The sequence below is a fragment of the Myripristis murdjan genome, chromosome 7, assembly GCF_902150065.1.
Source record: "Myripristis murdjan chromosome 7, fMyrMur1.1, whole genome shotgun sequence".
Taxonomy (NCBI): domain Eukaryota; kingdom Metazoa; phylum Chordata; class Actinopteri; order Holocentriformes; family Holocentridae; genus Myripristis; species Myripristis murdjan.
The window spans coordinates 16,826,451-16,841,570 of NC_043986.1; the positions used below are offsets into that span (position 1 = coordinate 16,826,451).

The 15,120-nt window shown below is 40.5% G+C and overlaps 1 protein-coding gene across 2 annotated transcripts; it reads left to right on the forward strand.

Moving 5' to 3' along the window:
• The first annotated feature begins 674 nt into the window (after nucleotides 1-674).
• ggt7 (gamma-glutamyltransferase 7) lies at nucleotides 675-14,577 on the forward strand. 2 transcript variants are annotated; one of them, XM_030056200.1, is made up of 16 exons: nucleotides 675-809; nucleotides 1,175-1,763; nucleotides 2,259-2,485; nucleotides 2,674-2,825; nucleotides 2,931-3,048; nucleotides 3,186-3,253; nucleotides 3,875-3,948; nucleotides 4,250-4,443; nucleotides 7,465-7,552; nucleotides 10,468-10,595; nucleotides 10,694-10,782; nucleotides 10,886-11,038; nucleotides 11,149-11,266; nucleotides 11,444-11,581; nucleotides 11,756-11,855; nucleotides 12,915-14,577. In XM_030056200.1, exons 2-16 carry the CDS (start codon nucleotides 1,544-1,546, stop codon nucleotides 13,088-13,090), a joined length of 2,043 nt encoding a protein of 680 aa, XP_029912060.1. In that variant the 5' UTR covers nucleotides 675-809; nucleotides 1,175-1,543; the 3' UTR covers nucleotides 13,091-14,577. The 2 variants fall into 2 exon arrangements, with proteins under 2 accessions (XP_029912060.1, XP_029912061.1); XM_030056201.1 differs by having other exon boundaries at nucleotides 1,432-1,763.
• The last annotated feature ends 543 nt before the right edge of the window (nucleotides 14,578-15,120 follow it).

Genomic DNA, 15,120 nt, shown 5'->3' on the forward strand with positions numbered 1-15,120 from the left:
AATGCCAAGCTTATGAACCACAGCTTATGTCTACATGTATTTTCACTCATCGCCCACGTATATTAGACAAAAACCGGCCTGAAGAAGATAAAGCTAAGTGGATTTTATCAGCATTACAGTGGCTCTTCAACACGGTAATGCCTATCACAGTGAAGTCCGTTTGAAATTGTTAACTGTATTTTTTTTTTTTTTTTGGCTCGCTTTAATAATTTCTAGGAATACATGAGACAAGGAAATGAACATGAATATATATTTAGTGGAGGCTGATGAAAAAATGAATCACTATTTCTTTCGTTAGATCGTGCAAAAAATGGTTAATTTTTTTCTGAGGAGCTAAGGAAATACAGATCAAATGTTTCAAGATGCTTTGATCGATTTTTTTCTTCCAAATGCGTCGTTGATATAGATATAGATATAAATACATGTATATATTTTTTTAATTCACTGCAAAATGACACTGCTGCTTGCTTTCCATTGTGCATTTATGTTAAGAGGTCATAATGATTTTTTTTTTTTTTTTTAATCGTTATAGGCAGTTCCTCATCTTCCACTGCACAGTCACAGGATATAACACATTATTCAGTGTGCCATATATATTGTGTATTTCCTTCACAAGCTGCAGAGGAGGACAAAGTAAATGCAGGGCCAGGTTCCCATATGCTAATGTGAAACCAACTTCAGTCGGCGTGATGTCACGGCAGCAGCAGCTAGTGGCTCTCCCGGTGAGGCAGAGTCCACACCTCATCTGCTCTGTTTAAAAAAAAAAAAAAACACCACCAAGCCAAGGATAATATATGTCTGGACACACGGTGAGTAGATACAACCTATATGGTAGTTTATTATTTTTAACATCTGAATGGATATAGGTTGCATAATAAATGTGTCAATCTGAGCGTTTTAAACAGCGCGTTTTCTCCCGGTTTGTCTTAGTCAGGTCTTAGTCTGTTGTGTAATGGAGTGTTAATTGTAACGTAGATGACACTGGAAATACAGCTAGAACCTGTTTTGTCGCAGGCAAACATGACCAGTATGGCTGGCTTGTTTGACGGCTATGCAAATCCTGCGAGTCGCCACAGCCTGCTAGCTTTGTAAGAGAAACGCCGCTCGGAGGGAAGAAAAAAAAAAAAAAAGAGGCTGAAAAATACAAACGTCGGCTGCATGGTTTCCTCTCCAGGTGGTACACATGCATAGCTGGAGGAATGCATCATCATCATCATCATCATCATCATCATCCCGGGAGCTGCACTTGAGTATCTTGGCCTAATATTCCCCGGGCAGAGACAACGGCAGTAACCTTATTCAAGGATGCAAAACAGCACGACAAAACTGTAGAGGAATATTGTGATATCATGGGAAATTAAGTGCGATAAAGCAACCACAGCCATACAGGAGTAATACAGTGATTTGGCATTAGGTCTGCTTCACTAACAGGTGCACAGAAACAGATGCAGCGGTGCAAATATGGACTTCCTCGTCTGAGCTTTCCTCCATGCCCCTGTGATTTGGAGCCCTAAACTGTGCGACTGCGACACCTAGAGTAGTCATGCACAACCCTGCCCCCGAGGCTGTGGCCGGCTACTCCAGTGGGCTAATGACGGACAAAGACACCAACCCGGAGACCACCCTGGGCAGTGCCTACTCCCCGGTGGACTACATGAGCATCACCAGCTTCCCCAGGCTGCCAGAGGACGACGTGCTGTCCGGGGAGAACACGCTCAAGTGTCGCAAGGAGGATGACAACTTTCTAAGTGAACAAGACACAGGTCAGTCATGATATCATGATAGGAAAGGAACAAAATGAATTGAACATTTTAAGATTATTATTTGAACATTTTTGAGGTTTTGTTTGGCATCACACCTAACATTACCTTCCAGTTCACAAGGGGTGACCATTCATTTGATTAGGCTTGTGATATATGCCTTCTGAAAAAAAAGGGAAAAAAAAAAAAGCATAAGAGATTTATTTGATGGTGATTTCAGCAATCATACCTAGTCATGGTGGGAAAATAAGGCAAATCAATTCTTATGGTTGAAATTTTATTGAAACAGCTGCTTCTTGGTGTGTTGGATGCATGCTGTACTGAAGATTGCGTCCTCATAATTTGTTAAGTCATGCTGAATAATAAGCAAGGTCACACTGCATTGCTAGATTTGTCAGTAGAGTTTGGTGTGAGAGAACAAAAGAAATGAGCTGTAGGATTGCATGTGTCTCGCTCTTTGCTGTTCACCCTTAGCCTTTTGGTTTGTATGGCCCCCAGATCCTGATCTGTTTTTGAAGTCCGCCCGCCTCCAGCGTCTCCCATCGTCGGCCTCCGACTTGGCCAGCCATGACATCTCACCCCTGCGAGAGACCACCCGAGACCCCTTAGCAGACAGCTGTGCCTGCCAGCGAGATGGACTGACGGTCATCATCACAGCCTGCCTGACCTTCGCCACAGGAGTCACTGTAGCTCTCATCATGCAGATCTACTTTGGAGATCCACAGGTTGGTGGTTTTAATTTTGGTAGCTCTAGTGTTGATCCTCTCAAATGATTCCAGGCCCTCTGATCCCGCCTGTACCTGTCGACTATCTGGACTATATCTGCCACACATGCTGCCACACCCACAATTGAAGTCAATTCGGTTCAAAGACACAATAAAACTTTAGTCCTTCCTTGTTCTCCTGTTTCAAGGTGTTTAACCAGGGCACAGTGGTGACTGATGTGGCCCAGTGCACATCTCTCGGCTTTGAGCTTCTGGAGAAGCAGGGCTCCAGTGTGGACGCTGCCATCACTGCTGCCCTCTGTTTGGGCGTGATCCACCCCCACACCTCTGGTATCGGCGGGTGAGTGATATTAACAAATTTATCAAAAGGGCTGGGATCTTTGATTTGAAATATAACAAGCATGAATGCAAAGCTAACACAGAGCTTTGCTGATATTTTCTGCAGCGGTGGAGTTATGTTGGTGCATGACATCCGTAAAAATGAGACCAGGGTAATTGACTTTAGGGAGACGGCACCATCTGCCATCCACGAGGAGATGTTGCAGGCCGACCTTGATCTCAAGGTAAGGCATTGTTCTTAAAATATTCCTCCTTCCACTTTTCAGATGCTGAGTCAGAGAAGAGCAGAAATGTTACTGTTGCTATTATTATTCCGAGATGTGGGTGATGGGAACATGCTATTCTTGCTGTTGAATTTCAGCCTGGCCTGCTGGTTGGAGTACCAGGTATGCTCAGCGGGCTGCATCAGGCACACCAGCTCTATGGCAGGTACTATAACTGTAATTGTAGTTTGTTTTGTTACTTTAATCTTTCCTTATACTGTGACTGTTTACAGTCTTCCTCCTGATGTCTGGATTCTCTGCATTCATTCCTTTTTCGCCTCAGTATCTTTTACTTTCATCAAACAATCATGTTCCCATTAAAATGAAAACTACAATCTATTTAACTTAGTCTTCGAGAATCAGATTAGAATGGACAGCCTGTAGTTGTACTGTCTACCATATTGCGATTTTGAAAATTATTTGATTCATTGTTCAACCATAATGAGTGTCTGAAGGAGCTAAATGGGTCTGATGCCCTTTCCAGTGAAGCTATCACCAGCTGTGTTTAAGGAGAAGACATTGTTTGCTCGTCTTTCCTCATCAGAACGTTGGGCGGTAATTACTCTGTTGCTATGTAATCATTCTGACGCCTTAGTTGTTAAGAGAGTGATGCTACTGCACTAACATGCTTGCTTGATGCATGCAGGTGGATAAGTTTAATGCTCGGTCACTACAGACTTTTACCTTGAAAAAAATAATCCTTTTAAAGTGATGAGTTCAGGTTATATTCATAAGTTTGGAAGATTCATTAACCACGCCAATCATGTGGGACCTTTGTGTTTTTCAGAATGCCGTGGAAAGATGTGGTTACCATGGCAGCAGATGTGGCCAGAAATGGGTTTAATGTCACTCATGACCTTGGTAAGTATAGTGTAATGTAGTATGTTATGGTATGTAAAGCCCTTTGAGGCATGATTCTGATAATGGCTTCAGAAATCAACTTGACTTTAATGAAGGGAATGTCATTAATCTGACTGTTTGTAAAATTTGACAACACTGCATGATTGCCCAGCAGTGATGTTGCTCCTGAAAAACATGAGCTAACATAGCATTAAGACAGATGATAGACCTGTTAACCACACAGTGTGCTTGTTCATTCAAAAACAAAAGGAACAGCACAAGCCAAATTGTGATCTCATCTGTACTGCTTATCTCTCCCCAGCTGAAGCTTTGGCCAAAGTTAAGGACCAGAACATGTCGGATGCTTTCCGGGATTTGTTCCTCCCAAACGGTCAGCCTCCCCTTCCCGGACTGTTCTCCAGGCGTGTTGATTTGGCAACCATCTTGGATGCTGTAGCAGCTAATGGGATAGCAGATTTCTACAGTGGAAACCTGACGCAGGAAATGGCCGCTGCTGTAAGGACGCATGGCATTTTTTTTCATTTTTTTCAACGTAACCTATAAGTTGCAATAAACACTGCATAGGCCCCACTGAAATAACTGTTCAAAGTCTCCAAACTTTGCCCTAAGAATCTGGCAAACTTTTGTCTAGGGCCAGGCCATAATTGAACTATCCTTTATCAGCTTTAAACATAATTATATTGGGATAATGGTATCAAGTTGATATTTAATTATGACTTTGTGGTTGAAAGTATTCATAAAAAGCTGTTACTTATCAAAATCTCTCATAAAACAAGCTCTGAAACAAATTAGGGAATGTTATTTGAGATATGCATTGTACTTTAAACTACCATGCAGGTAAGATCACAGGATTGTTGTGATATTATTTTGTTCACATCAGCTTTCCCTAATTTTGTCAGCAGTAAAGCTCATAACATTAAGCTTCTTTCCATGCATTTGCTTAAAATAGGGCTGGGCAATACAGCCAAAAATGTTCTCATGATAAAATCACTCGTGACCAGTCAAGCAAGCAGACCTTTCTCTACTCTTGCCACAAGATTTGGATTTGTGTGGTAATAATGGAATAAAAATCTAGCAATATTTTATTGAACTTTTTTTTATATCTTTATGCAGAAAAATATCTTGTGATAATATATATTTTTTTATTGTGTTATTGCCCAGCCCTATCTTATAATTCCCTCATCACAGTACAATAGATCATTCTTGCTAAATATAAATGTGGCCTACTGCAGAGTGATCAGCAGCACTGTGTGTCAGTGTTTAGTGACATCATAGACAACAGGCACAAATACAACATAAATAATAAGACAATCAAATTCAAAGCCAAAGACAAGGAAGAAAAGAAAAACACCCACAAAAATAGAAACAGTTAGTCAGTAAACTGAAATGATGGAAATGCTCTTGACTCCAGCTTGTGTAGTCATGCATATAAATCTGTGGGTATAGTGCACATGCACGCAGCACACTGCTGCACCATGCCCACACATAGGCACGCCACCATGAGCACAGCTTTTATGCTTTCATTTTCGTCCAGTTATGAAGGACTGAGCCTCTGTGAGAAATATGCATTTGAGATGTTACAGACTTGGGTTTTCCTGACAGGATTTTCTGGACACGGCGGGGTTCAGTTAGTTCATTACTTACACTCAGTGGCCACTTTATTAGGTCCACCTGCACAATCCAATCCAATACCACTGTTCTGCCATAAAGTTAACCTTTGTGATGTTATAATGCTCAGGTTTTCTTTTTGTCACAGCAATAGAGGTGTTCATTCAATTATATCTTTGGTTAGTGGTGCTGTTGTACTGGACTGCATTTTATTGAGAGGCGTTTCTACTATTCTGTCCCTCCCATGTATATAAATAGGGAGGACAAAAAATCAGAAACACTTCAATATAATGTAGTCCAGTACAAGACCTCTGCAAACTACAACCTCAGTAATAAACATAGAATTTAATTTACTCATTCTCCACAATGTCAACAAAAACTAAACATTATAAACTTTCTTAAAAGGCAGAGCTGTTGCATTGAACTGCATTAGACTGTACAGGTGGACCTAATGAAGTGGCCCTTGAGTGTGTGTGGTAATGGTTACTGTCCGTTATTATAATCCAAGGCCAATAGATAAAAAGGTGGTGTCAAAGCATATAAACTTGAAAATGATTCTTGATTTCATCCTCTATTTATGCCAAAAATGGTATAAACTTGGGTTAGAAACTAAGTGCCACACTAATCTTTACAGTTGCAGCATAGAGGAGAGCACTGAAACAAGTATTTACTGTGAATAATTTACGTATTATGAATTATTATTACCATTAAGCTGTAAATATTGAAAAATTTTGTTTGCAGGTCCTACTTTTTTTTTTAACCATTTAAAAAAAAGTTTCAGCAACATTATTTGAACAACAATATAATTTAAAGTATACTAACAGGAATAATATAAATAATTTTGTAATAGTTTTAACTGTGTCAAAATCATGTTTTAGATTATTAGGACAGGATGGCTTTCCATGTCAGGAAGGCCCCTCAGCCACTGTGCAAAAGTGCAGATGCTTCATTCAGTTACATGTGCTTGTATTGTTCAGAGGTTTAGAGGTGTTGAATTCTAGCACCTCACCAGAGCTGTGATTTTATGATCGAATTACTAAGACCAGAGACAAAAAAACAAGAAAACTTGCCAGACTGCCCCTGCTGTCCCAGGGGAATACTGTTTCTTAGGGCCTCACAGACCAACACCTAAACCCAAATCCTGCCACTTCATAAACTGAACACCATGCCATCTGTACCTTAACCCTTAGATGTGTAAGTGATTGAAGTCTACACTTATCCATGATGACATCAAAAATTACCTGTATTAAATTCAATGTATTTGTCAATAATTTAGGCTTATTATTTTCATCCTTTTTGTTAAACTTCATTAAATAAACATATATGGTGTCTGGTGATTTATCATTTAAAATAAGGTTATTGTTTAACACAGTTGTGAGTGTGTTTGGATAGTGTGTGTGGAACAGGTACACTTGCCATGAAAACAAATAGCAACCCACCTACTATATGGGCTTTCAACCTAATTATGTGCTTAGGCTGCAGGTTAGTGGCAATGCAAAAATCTAAAAGATTTTTCCTAGGCAAGTAGCCTAAGCATCAGCCTCGTTCTTATTCCTCTATTCTGTCAACAAAACACCCTCCCAACCTATAATAATGTTAGCAAGCAAATTAAATATTTTCATTGCAAAAACATTACGAAAAAAAAACAACAACAACACAGGTCATTTTTGGCCCACTTATGCATCCAGAGGTTAATAGATTCATACAAGTGCAAACAACCGTAATGTACTTACACAAGCAAGGTTGCACACTAAATGACAAGTGAAAAAATTAAATGACAAACCATTACTACTTGGGTTTGGACCAATGCACATTTCAGCAGTGGGGGGTCTGTCAGTCAGTCAGTTAGGGACATACAGTGACTGTTCATCGCCTTTATATTCAAATGTGTTTTGCTTTTGTCCATAGGCACGAGCAAGAGGGGGCGTGCTGTCCGAGGAAGACTTTGGAAACTACAGCACAGTTTTGCAGCAGCCAGCAGAGATCACCTACCAGGGTAAATACAGTTTAGTTGCTACATCAGAGCAGTTACCGCAGTGTAGTGATTGAAGCCATGCTCAGCCAACTCCTTGACTTCATGCTACACATGGATTGGCATGTCCTGAAACATTCATTGAACATTGGCTGAGAAGACCCACCCTTGCATGCCACACTGTATGCATATACAGTAAATTGCTGCTTTTTGTTGTCTTCTTAATGCATATACAATGCACATTTCACACATTTTGTGTATATGTACTAAATTCATTTGCTGTTTCTCACATTGTACCAGTTTTCTGTCATAGGTTTCACATAACCTGATATTTGGATAATTTCTCATATTTCCATATGCCATCTTTATTTATTTATTTATTTAATATCATACATATTTTTATGCCTCCGCTTTATGCAGCCATGGCCGAAGGCATTATGTTTTTCAGTTGTCCGTCCATATGTACATCCCTCCATCCATATGTTCATGTCTTTCTTGTGAATGTGATATCTCAGGAATGCCTTGAGGGAATTTCTTCAAATTTAGCAAAAATGTCGACCTGGACCGAAGAAGGACTCAGAAATCATACACTAATTACAGTATGACAAAGTTCCACACAAATATCTAACAGGATGAAATGATTAAGTGATTATACACTATATTGCCAAAAGTATTCGCTCGGCTGCCTTCACACACATATGAACATGAGTGACATCCCATTCTTAAACCATAGGATTTAATATGATGTGGGCCCATCCTTTGCAGCTATAACAGCTTCAACTCTTCTAGGAAGGCTTTCCACAAGGTTTAGGAGTGTGTTTATGGGAATTTTTGACCATTCTTCCAGAAGTGCATTTGTGAGGTCAAACACTGATGTTGGACAAGAAGGCCTGGCTCGCAGTCTCCGCTCTAATTCATCCCAAAGGTGTTCTCTCGGGTTGAGGTCAGGACTCTGTGCAGGCCAGTCAAGTTCTTCCACACCAAACTCGCTTATCCATGTCTTTATGGACCTTGCTTTGTGCACTGGTGCGCAGTCGTGTTGGAACAGGAAGGGCCATCTCCAAACTGTTCCCACAAAGTTGGGAGCATGAAATTGTCCAAAATGTCTTTGTATGCTGAAGCATTAAGAGTTCCTTTCACTGGAACTAAGGGGCCGAGCCCAACGTCCGAAAAACAACCCCACACCATAATCCCCCCTCCACCAAACTTTACACTTGGCACAATGCAGTCAGACAAGTACCGTTCTCTTGGCAACCACCAAACCCAGACTCGTCCATCAGATTGCCAGACGGAGAAGCGTGACTCGTCACTGCAGAGAACACGTGTCCACTGCTCTAGAGTCCAGTGGCGGTGTGCTTTACACCGCTGCATCCGATGCTTTGCATTGTGCTTGGTGATGTATGGCTTGGATGCAGCTGCTCGGCCATGGAAACCCATTCCATGAAGCTCTCTACGCACTGCTCTTGAGCTAATCTGAAGATCACATGAAGTTTAAAGGTCTCAAGCTATTGACTCTGCAGAAAGTTGGCGTCCTCTGCGCACTATGCGTCTCAGCATCCGCTGACCCCGCTCTGTGATTTTATGTGGCCTACCACTCCGTGGCTGAGTTACTGTCGTTCCCAATCGCTTCTACTTTGTTATAGTACCACTAACAGTTGATTGTGGAATATTTAGTAGCAAGGAAGTTTCACAACTGGACTTACTGCACAGGTGGCATCCTATTACATTACTATTACAGCACCATGCTGGAATTCACTGAGCTCCTGAGAGCGACCCATTCTTTCACAAATGTTTGTAGAAGTAGTCTGCATGCCTAGGTGCTTGATTTTATACACCTGTGGTCATGGAAGTGATTGGAACACCTGAATTCAATGATTTGGATAGATGAGCGAATACTTTTGGCAATATAGTGTATTTTGTATCCAACAGGTCAAACGTTAGCTTCACTGTGACATCATAATGCTTTGCAAAAAAAACAAAAAAAAACAAAAACACTTTTCTGGCCATTATTCAGCTCCATATCTCAGCATTTTCACTTAACGTCGTCTCCCTGTATGGCACCCAGGACAGGGGGCCTCCTGTTCCTCTGGTAGCTCACCACAAGCTCATTGGTTTTGCTGATATTTAGCTTCAGGTGATTGTTGTTGCATCATGTGATGAAGCTCTCTATCAGTCTTTTGTGCTCCTCTGTAAGCACTACAGTATGCGCTACTGCTGTCCCACTGTACCGCTGCTCTACAGAGGCACCTATCATGTCGTTGGTTGATATTTTTGTATGCATGTCGTGTCTAATTACATTTTCAACATTTGTTTGTTTTTAGAGGCATTTCACTTCCAAACCTATCCTGAGTGAAAGTGCTGTCTCCACTAACAATTTTCAAGAAGAAACTGAAAACACCCCTGCACACACAGAAAACGACTCTGGATCTTTATTTGTCAATGTTTTGGTCCTCCAACCTTTCTCAAGGTCCATTTATGGGTGTACAGGAGTGTTTTCACTTTCTTCTTGAAGAAAACTAAGGGGCCTTAACCCAGCACCACAGTGTGAGAAGGCTTTGGAGAGTGTGTTTTGTTTAGTGCTCCACTAACAATTTGGCCATTAATACAAAATCATTGATGTGACAGTAAAGTAAAGAGGGTCTATTTTGGTGCAGCCTTTTAATTCAGGCAGACTCGGGCACAATAACAATATGATAAAACAAAGATATTTTTTGACTAAATAATCAAGGTAGCGTATTTACTGTGATTGTCTGCTGAAGATGTTTTTCATACCAAATAAAAATGAATGTCAGCTAAATGAAGTATGACGTCTAAACAACAAAAGACACCACAGTGACTGAAATGACAGGCTTAAGCTGAACCATTAGTACAGCCGTAAAACATAGCTGTTAATGTTTTGTCTCATATTCTGGGCTGTTGGGTTTGTTTGTTTTGTGCAGGACACCATGTGATGGCAGCTCCGGCCCCACATGCAGGCGTTGCCCTCATCACTGCTCTCAACATCCTGGAAGGCTACAACATTACCAGCCAGATGCCAAGGAACAGCACCTACCACTGGATTGCAGAGGTAATACACTAACTGCCTTACCAGTATTCTGTCTGTGTTTAAACTGTATTAAATGATGCGGGATCCATTTTCATGCTCATTTTGTATTGCTCTCCCAGTCTCTGAAGATAGCTCTGGCCCTGGCTAGCGGACTGGGAGACCCCATGTATGACACATCTGTTTCCGAGGTAGTTGCTCAGATGTTGAGGTAAATTTTCCCCTGCAGTGTTTGAATGTACCACAGCATGTATAAACCCATTATAATTCATGGAGGCAAGTTCTTTTAACCCCATGTTTTTCCTTTCTCCCAGTAAGTCCCAGGCTTCCCTGCTGCGCCAGATGATCAACGACTCTCAGGCCTTTCCTGCTGGTCATTACACTCCGTCATTTACCCTGGAAGAGGGCGCGGCATCTGCCCAGGTCATGGTCATGGGACCAGATGACTTCATTGTGTCAGTCATGAGGTGTGCCATGCTGTAGTGTTACTGCTGTAGCACATAGCCTATTTAAGCAAACCCCAATGAATGGATTTTGTTGAACAATTTTCATTATAATCCCTTTTTTATGTTTTTAGCTCTCTAAATAAACCATTTGGCAGCGGGATAGTAACTCCTTCAGGAATCCTCCTGAATAGCCAAATCCTCGACTTCTCCTGGCTTAATAAAACTCAGAGCTCCTCGCCGCCTAACCCAGTAATTGCACCTTTTATTCATTTCTTTGCTTTTGGGCTATATTTAATCAGCAGTTAAAATATTTAAGATAATTTTCCGAGTTGCCTTAGTTTGTAATTAATAAAAACCAGTGGTTCATGTATTTGTCATGCCTCTCGGCTTCTTGCTCCTAACAGTTTTTGTTCTCCATCTGTGTAGCATAACAGCCTCCAGCCTGGGAAGAGGCCGATGTCTTTCCTGATGCCCACAGCGGTGAGGCCTGCACTGGGGGTGTGTGGCACTTACGTCGCCTTGGGCTCCTCCCATGGAGAGAAAGCACTCAGTGCCATCACACAGGTGATTTACGCACTTGAAAGAATTAATTAACGTCATAACTGATTGTTAGTTCCTCAGCAGTGTGAGAACACACCTTAGTACATTTGGGTTTTGTTCCTGCTCTCCAGTGGGAAGACAAGTCATCACTCAAGTTGTTTCACAGGGATTTATCAGTGTGTTAATATTCTCTTACAGGTGCTGATGAATATTCTGTCTTCCCGCAAAAACCTGAGTGACAGTTTAGCGTTTGGCAGGCTTCATCCACAGCTGCAGCCCAACACCCTTCTAGTGGACTGTGAGTTATTTCCTACATCACTATCTATTGTATAGTTTGGCCAAACACAATCCAGTGTCTTACGTTACCAGTTCTAAAAAGGTGACTGCAGTATCTACAGTCGGTTGAGTTTTATTTTTCAATTCCATTTCTCATTTCCTAAAATTAAAGTTCAGTCTGCTTCTTGATATATCACCCAGATAATGAACAATCTGATATCCCCCCTCATTTTTATGCACACTTTTCAAAACAGGCGAGCAGGTGGGGAGGTGACAAGTCAGTGTATTGTTAATAAATACAAACCTCTAAAAGTGGATCAGATTTGCATGGCGGTACGCATATTTTTTGCAGGTAAAACGTTGACTTATTTGACTGTTTGACAACCCCTTAGGGCACAGGTGTCAAACTTGTGCCATGGAGGGCCAAGAGGCTGCAGGTTTTCATTCCAACTAACAACTCCACCAGGTGATTTCACTGATTAGTCCCACCTCTCTGTTCAGAGGTAGGGTGATCAGTGAAATCACAGGAAGTAACCACCCCCTTTAAATAGTTGCAGAATTGCATGAGACCATGATAGGTTGGTTTCATCCATTTTCAATGTCTGTCCCTTTTTTGGTAATTTCACTACAACAGTCTTTCCTAGACAGAGAAACAGTCTTGCAATTTATCATTTAACCATCATATACAATATGCACAGATACAACCATACTGTTTAGGCAAGTATGATGTATAATTAGCAACAGTTGCAAGCCAGCGTCATCCAGTATCCAAGTGGGATGCAGATAATAATTTGCATTTTCTTCTTCTTTCTTGTATCCAGCCTATCATAGTGTCACCCAAGCAGAGACCAAACTGCTTCGAGGGGTGCCTACCTCCTTACCTCATCTTTGTTACTTCACATATTAATCCTGTTAAAGCCCTGAGGAGTGACGTACCTGTCAGACAGTCAGATAAATCAAATATGAGTGCAGATCTCTTCCACTTATATATATTTGGATATACTCGCTCAGACATCTCTTCCTTGTTGTTCCTCCTGACCACTAACCTCAACATGTCTCTCTCTCTTTCTCTCCTTGGCAGCTGAGTTTCTAGAGGAAGACGTGGAGCTACTACAGGCCAAAGGTCACAATGTGGAGAGGATAGATGTCCTCTCATTGGTGGAGGGCACTAGGAGAACCAATGACCTCATCATCGGAGTGAAGGACCCCCGTAGTGTAGATGCCTCAGCCCTCACTATGTCCATGAACACGCCCTAGCGTCTATGGGAGATGTCAGATATACCGTAAAGAAGGTTTGAATGAGCAGAATAATAATAAGGGAAAAGAAACTATATTAGTGTGGCTAATCCACAGATATACTGAACAAATTTAAGGGGAAAGTACTGTGATTCGGCAGAAACAGAGTAAAACAAAGGCATAAAGCTTAGGCTGCGATGACTTAGGCAGCCGCTATAGAGGGATACTGATGGACAGCCAGATTTTTTTGCTGACACAGGCACACAAAAAACTACATTGAGCACCAGCTCACATCACTATGCTTTGTATATTCCCCCTCCCAGCCTCAGCTAATGTTCAGTCCCACTAGACTGTTGAAAATGTACGTCTCTGGAATAACATCAGTTCCCGCTGCCTATAATACTCAAAAGCATCTTACCGGAAAGTTACCAGTAACAACATGTGTATGGTTCTGAAAACACTCAACCCATGTATCTGCTGTTCACTTTTCCATTCCATTTTACCACTGTCCAAATGGCTCATGAGATCACATGGAAAAGTAGAGAAAAAAAAGTCATAATAGTTACAACGGTTAAACCGGTTGTTTGGCTTTGCATCGATGCACCCACAGTAGGCTATATGAAACCGAGCACAGAGGCTACACCATTTACTCTCCTGCTTTTTCTAAGGTGTGACTGTGTTTAGATGTTGTTTGAGCCTTCCTGCTGAAGGTTCAGCCTTTTGAGAACAATCAATAGCTTCCTTGGGACCATGTTCATTTTTACATATTATTTACATAAAAGGAAATATCGTAGGACCTATACGTCTCAGCCGTGTTCCTCAGACGAACGAGGATTTGCTTAAGTTGAACAGGTGTTAAATGTCAGTAATGGTAGAATAAATGCATTTTAATATATTTTATGTAAGAAAATTTTGAGTTGCATGATTTTGTTCTCTATGAGCTTGTGGACTTGACTTTGGCTTTTTTTTAGAATGGGGATGTTTGTTTTTAGAATGAGATCTTGTACAAGTTCAAGTACTGATTGTTCGACAATGGCTTGAGTGTCAGTTATCTATTTTTATAAGAACATTTGTTAGACTATATGCATTCTGTTTAACACATGATGCATTCATTTTGACCATCTTAAAATGACTGTCTTGTTAATTTAAATTGAGTTTTATCTTCTCTGATCTTATCTGTGATATGTTTACCTTGAAGTTTTTTTTTTGTTGTTGTTGTTGTTTTTTGTAAAACATCACTTTTAAAAGGCTCTCAAGATGTTCAGAATGGCCATTGCTGACTGACCAAACAATATGCCCATAACTTATTTGTCTTTTTATTTTGGTTTCCAGTGCACTATGACTGTTTGGTGATTCTTGTTGCCTTTATTGTACAGTATCTTATCTTAAGACATCCGTTGGCACGGCACCTAAAATTTGACTTCATGTGCATTATTTATTATTACTTTGTATCTGATTTTACTCAAAATCAACACTGTTCAAAACAGAAATAAAATGTTTGCACACAACCTAAGTTTGGTAAATGTTTGTCCATATATTGCTTCTCATATGGGTGTATGCAAAAAAAAAATAATGCAAAATGTAAATGTACTAGTATTTTATAGACCAGTGAGTGGGTAGCAAAGAACACTTATTTGAAGGGGTTGTAAATTATTAATTTAATTTATGTGGTTTTAGCTAGAGTCAGGGCACCAAAAATAGAGAAACATAAAAAGTTACTGGGATAAAAGTGAGAAAAACATCATATTTGGAGTCACCAGATTTTTTATTTTATTTTATTTTATTTTTTCTTAGCAGCAGAACAACCTTGCAGAGATAAAGAAAAGTGTGTTTCCACCAATGGCTTCCACTTACTTTGTCAAGCCAGGCCAATGACTCCAATAAAATGTATGACATTTGTCAATATTGGTGTTGTTTTTCATGTTTTGGTTGTCCTATTCATTTCACTTTTGACAAGCATATGAATATGGCTATAAATATGCAATGTATATTCAACATTTTGAGGGAAAGCAATTTTATTTTCGTATTGAAGATTTGTGTATTTGTCTGTT

What these genes read in the sequence shown, in the direction of transcription:
- ggt7 (XM_030056200.1), top strand. Translation starts at nt 1,544, where the DNA reads ATGCACAACCCTGCCCCCGAGGCTGTGGCCGGCTACTCCAGTGGGCTA. An exon ending in GCACACCAGCTCTATGGCAG is followed by an intron (nt 3,254 to 3,874) that starts GTACTATAACTG and finishes TGTGTTTTTCAG; the next exon opens with AATGCCGTGGAAAGATGTGG. An exon ending in GTAGTTGCTCAGATGTTGAG is followed by an intron (nt 10,783 to 10,885) that starts GTAAATTTTCCC and finishes CCTTTCTCCCAG; the next exon opens with TAAGTCCCAGGCTTCCCTGC.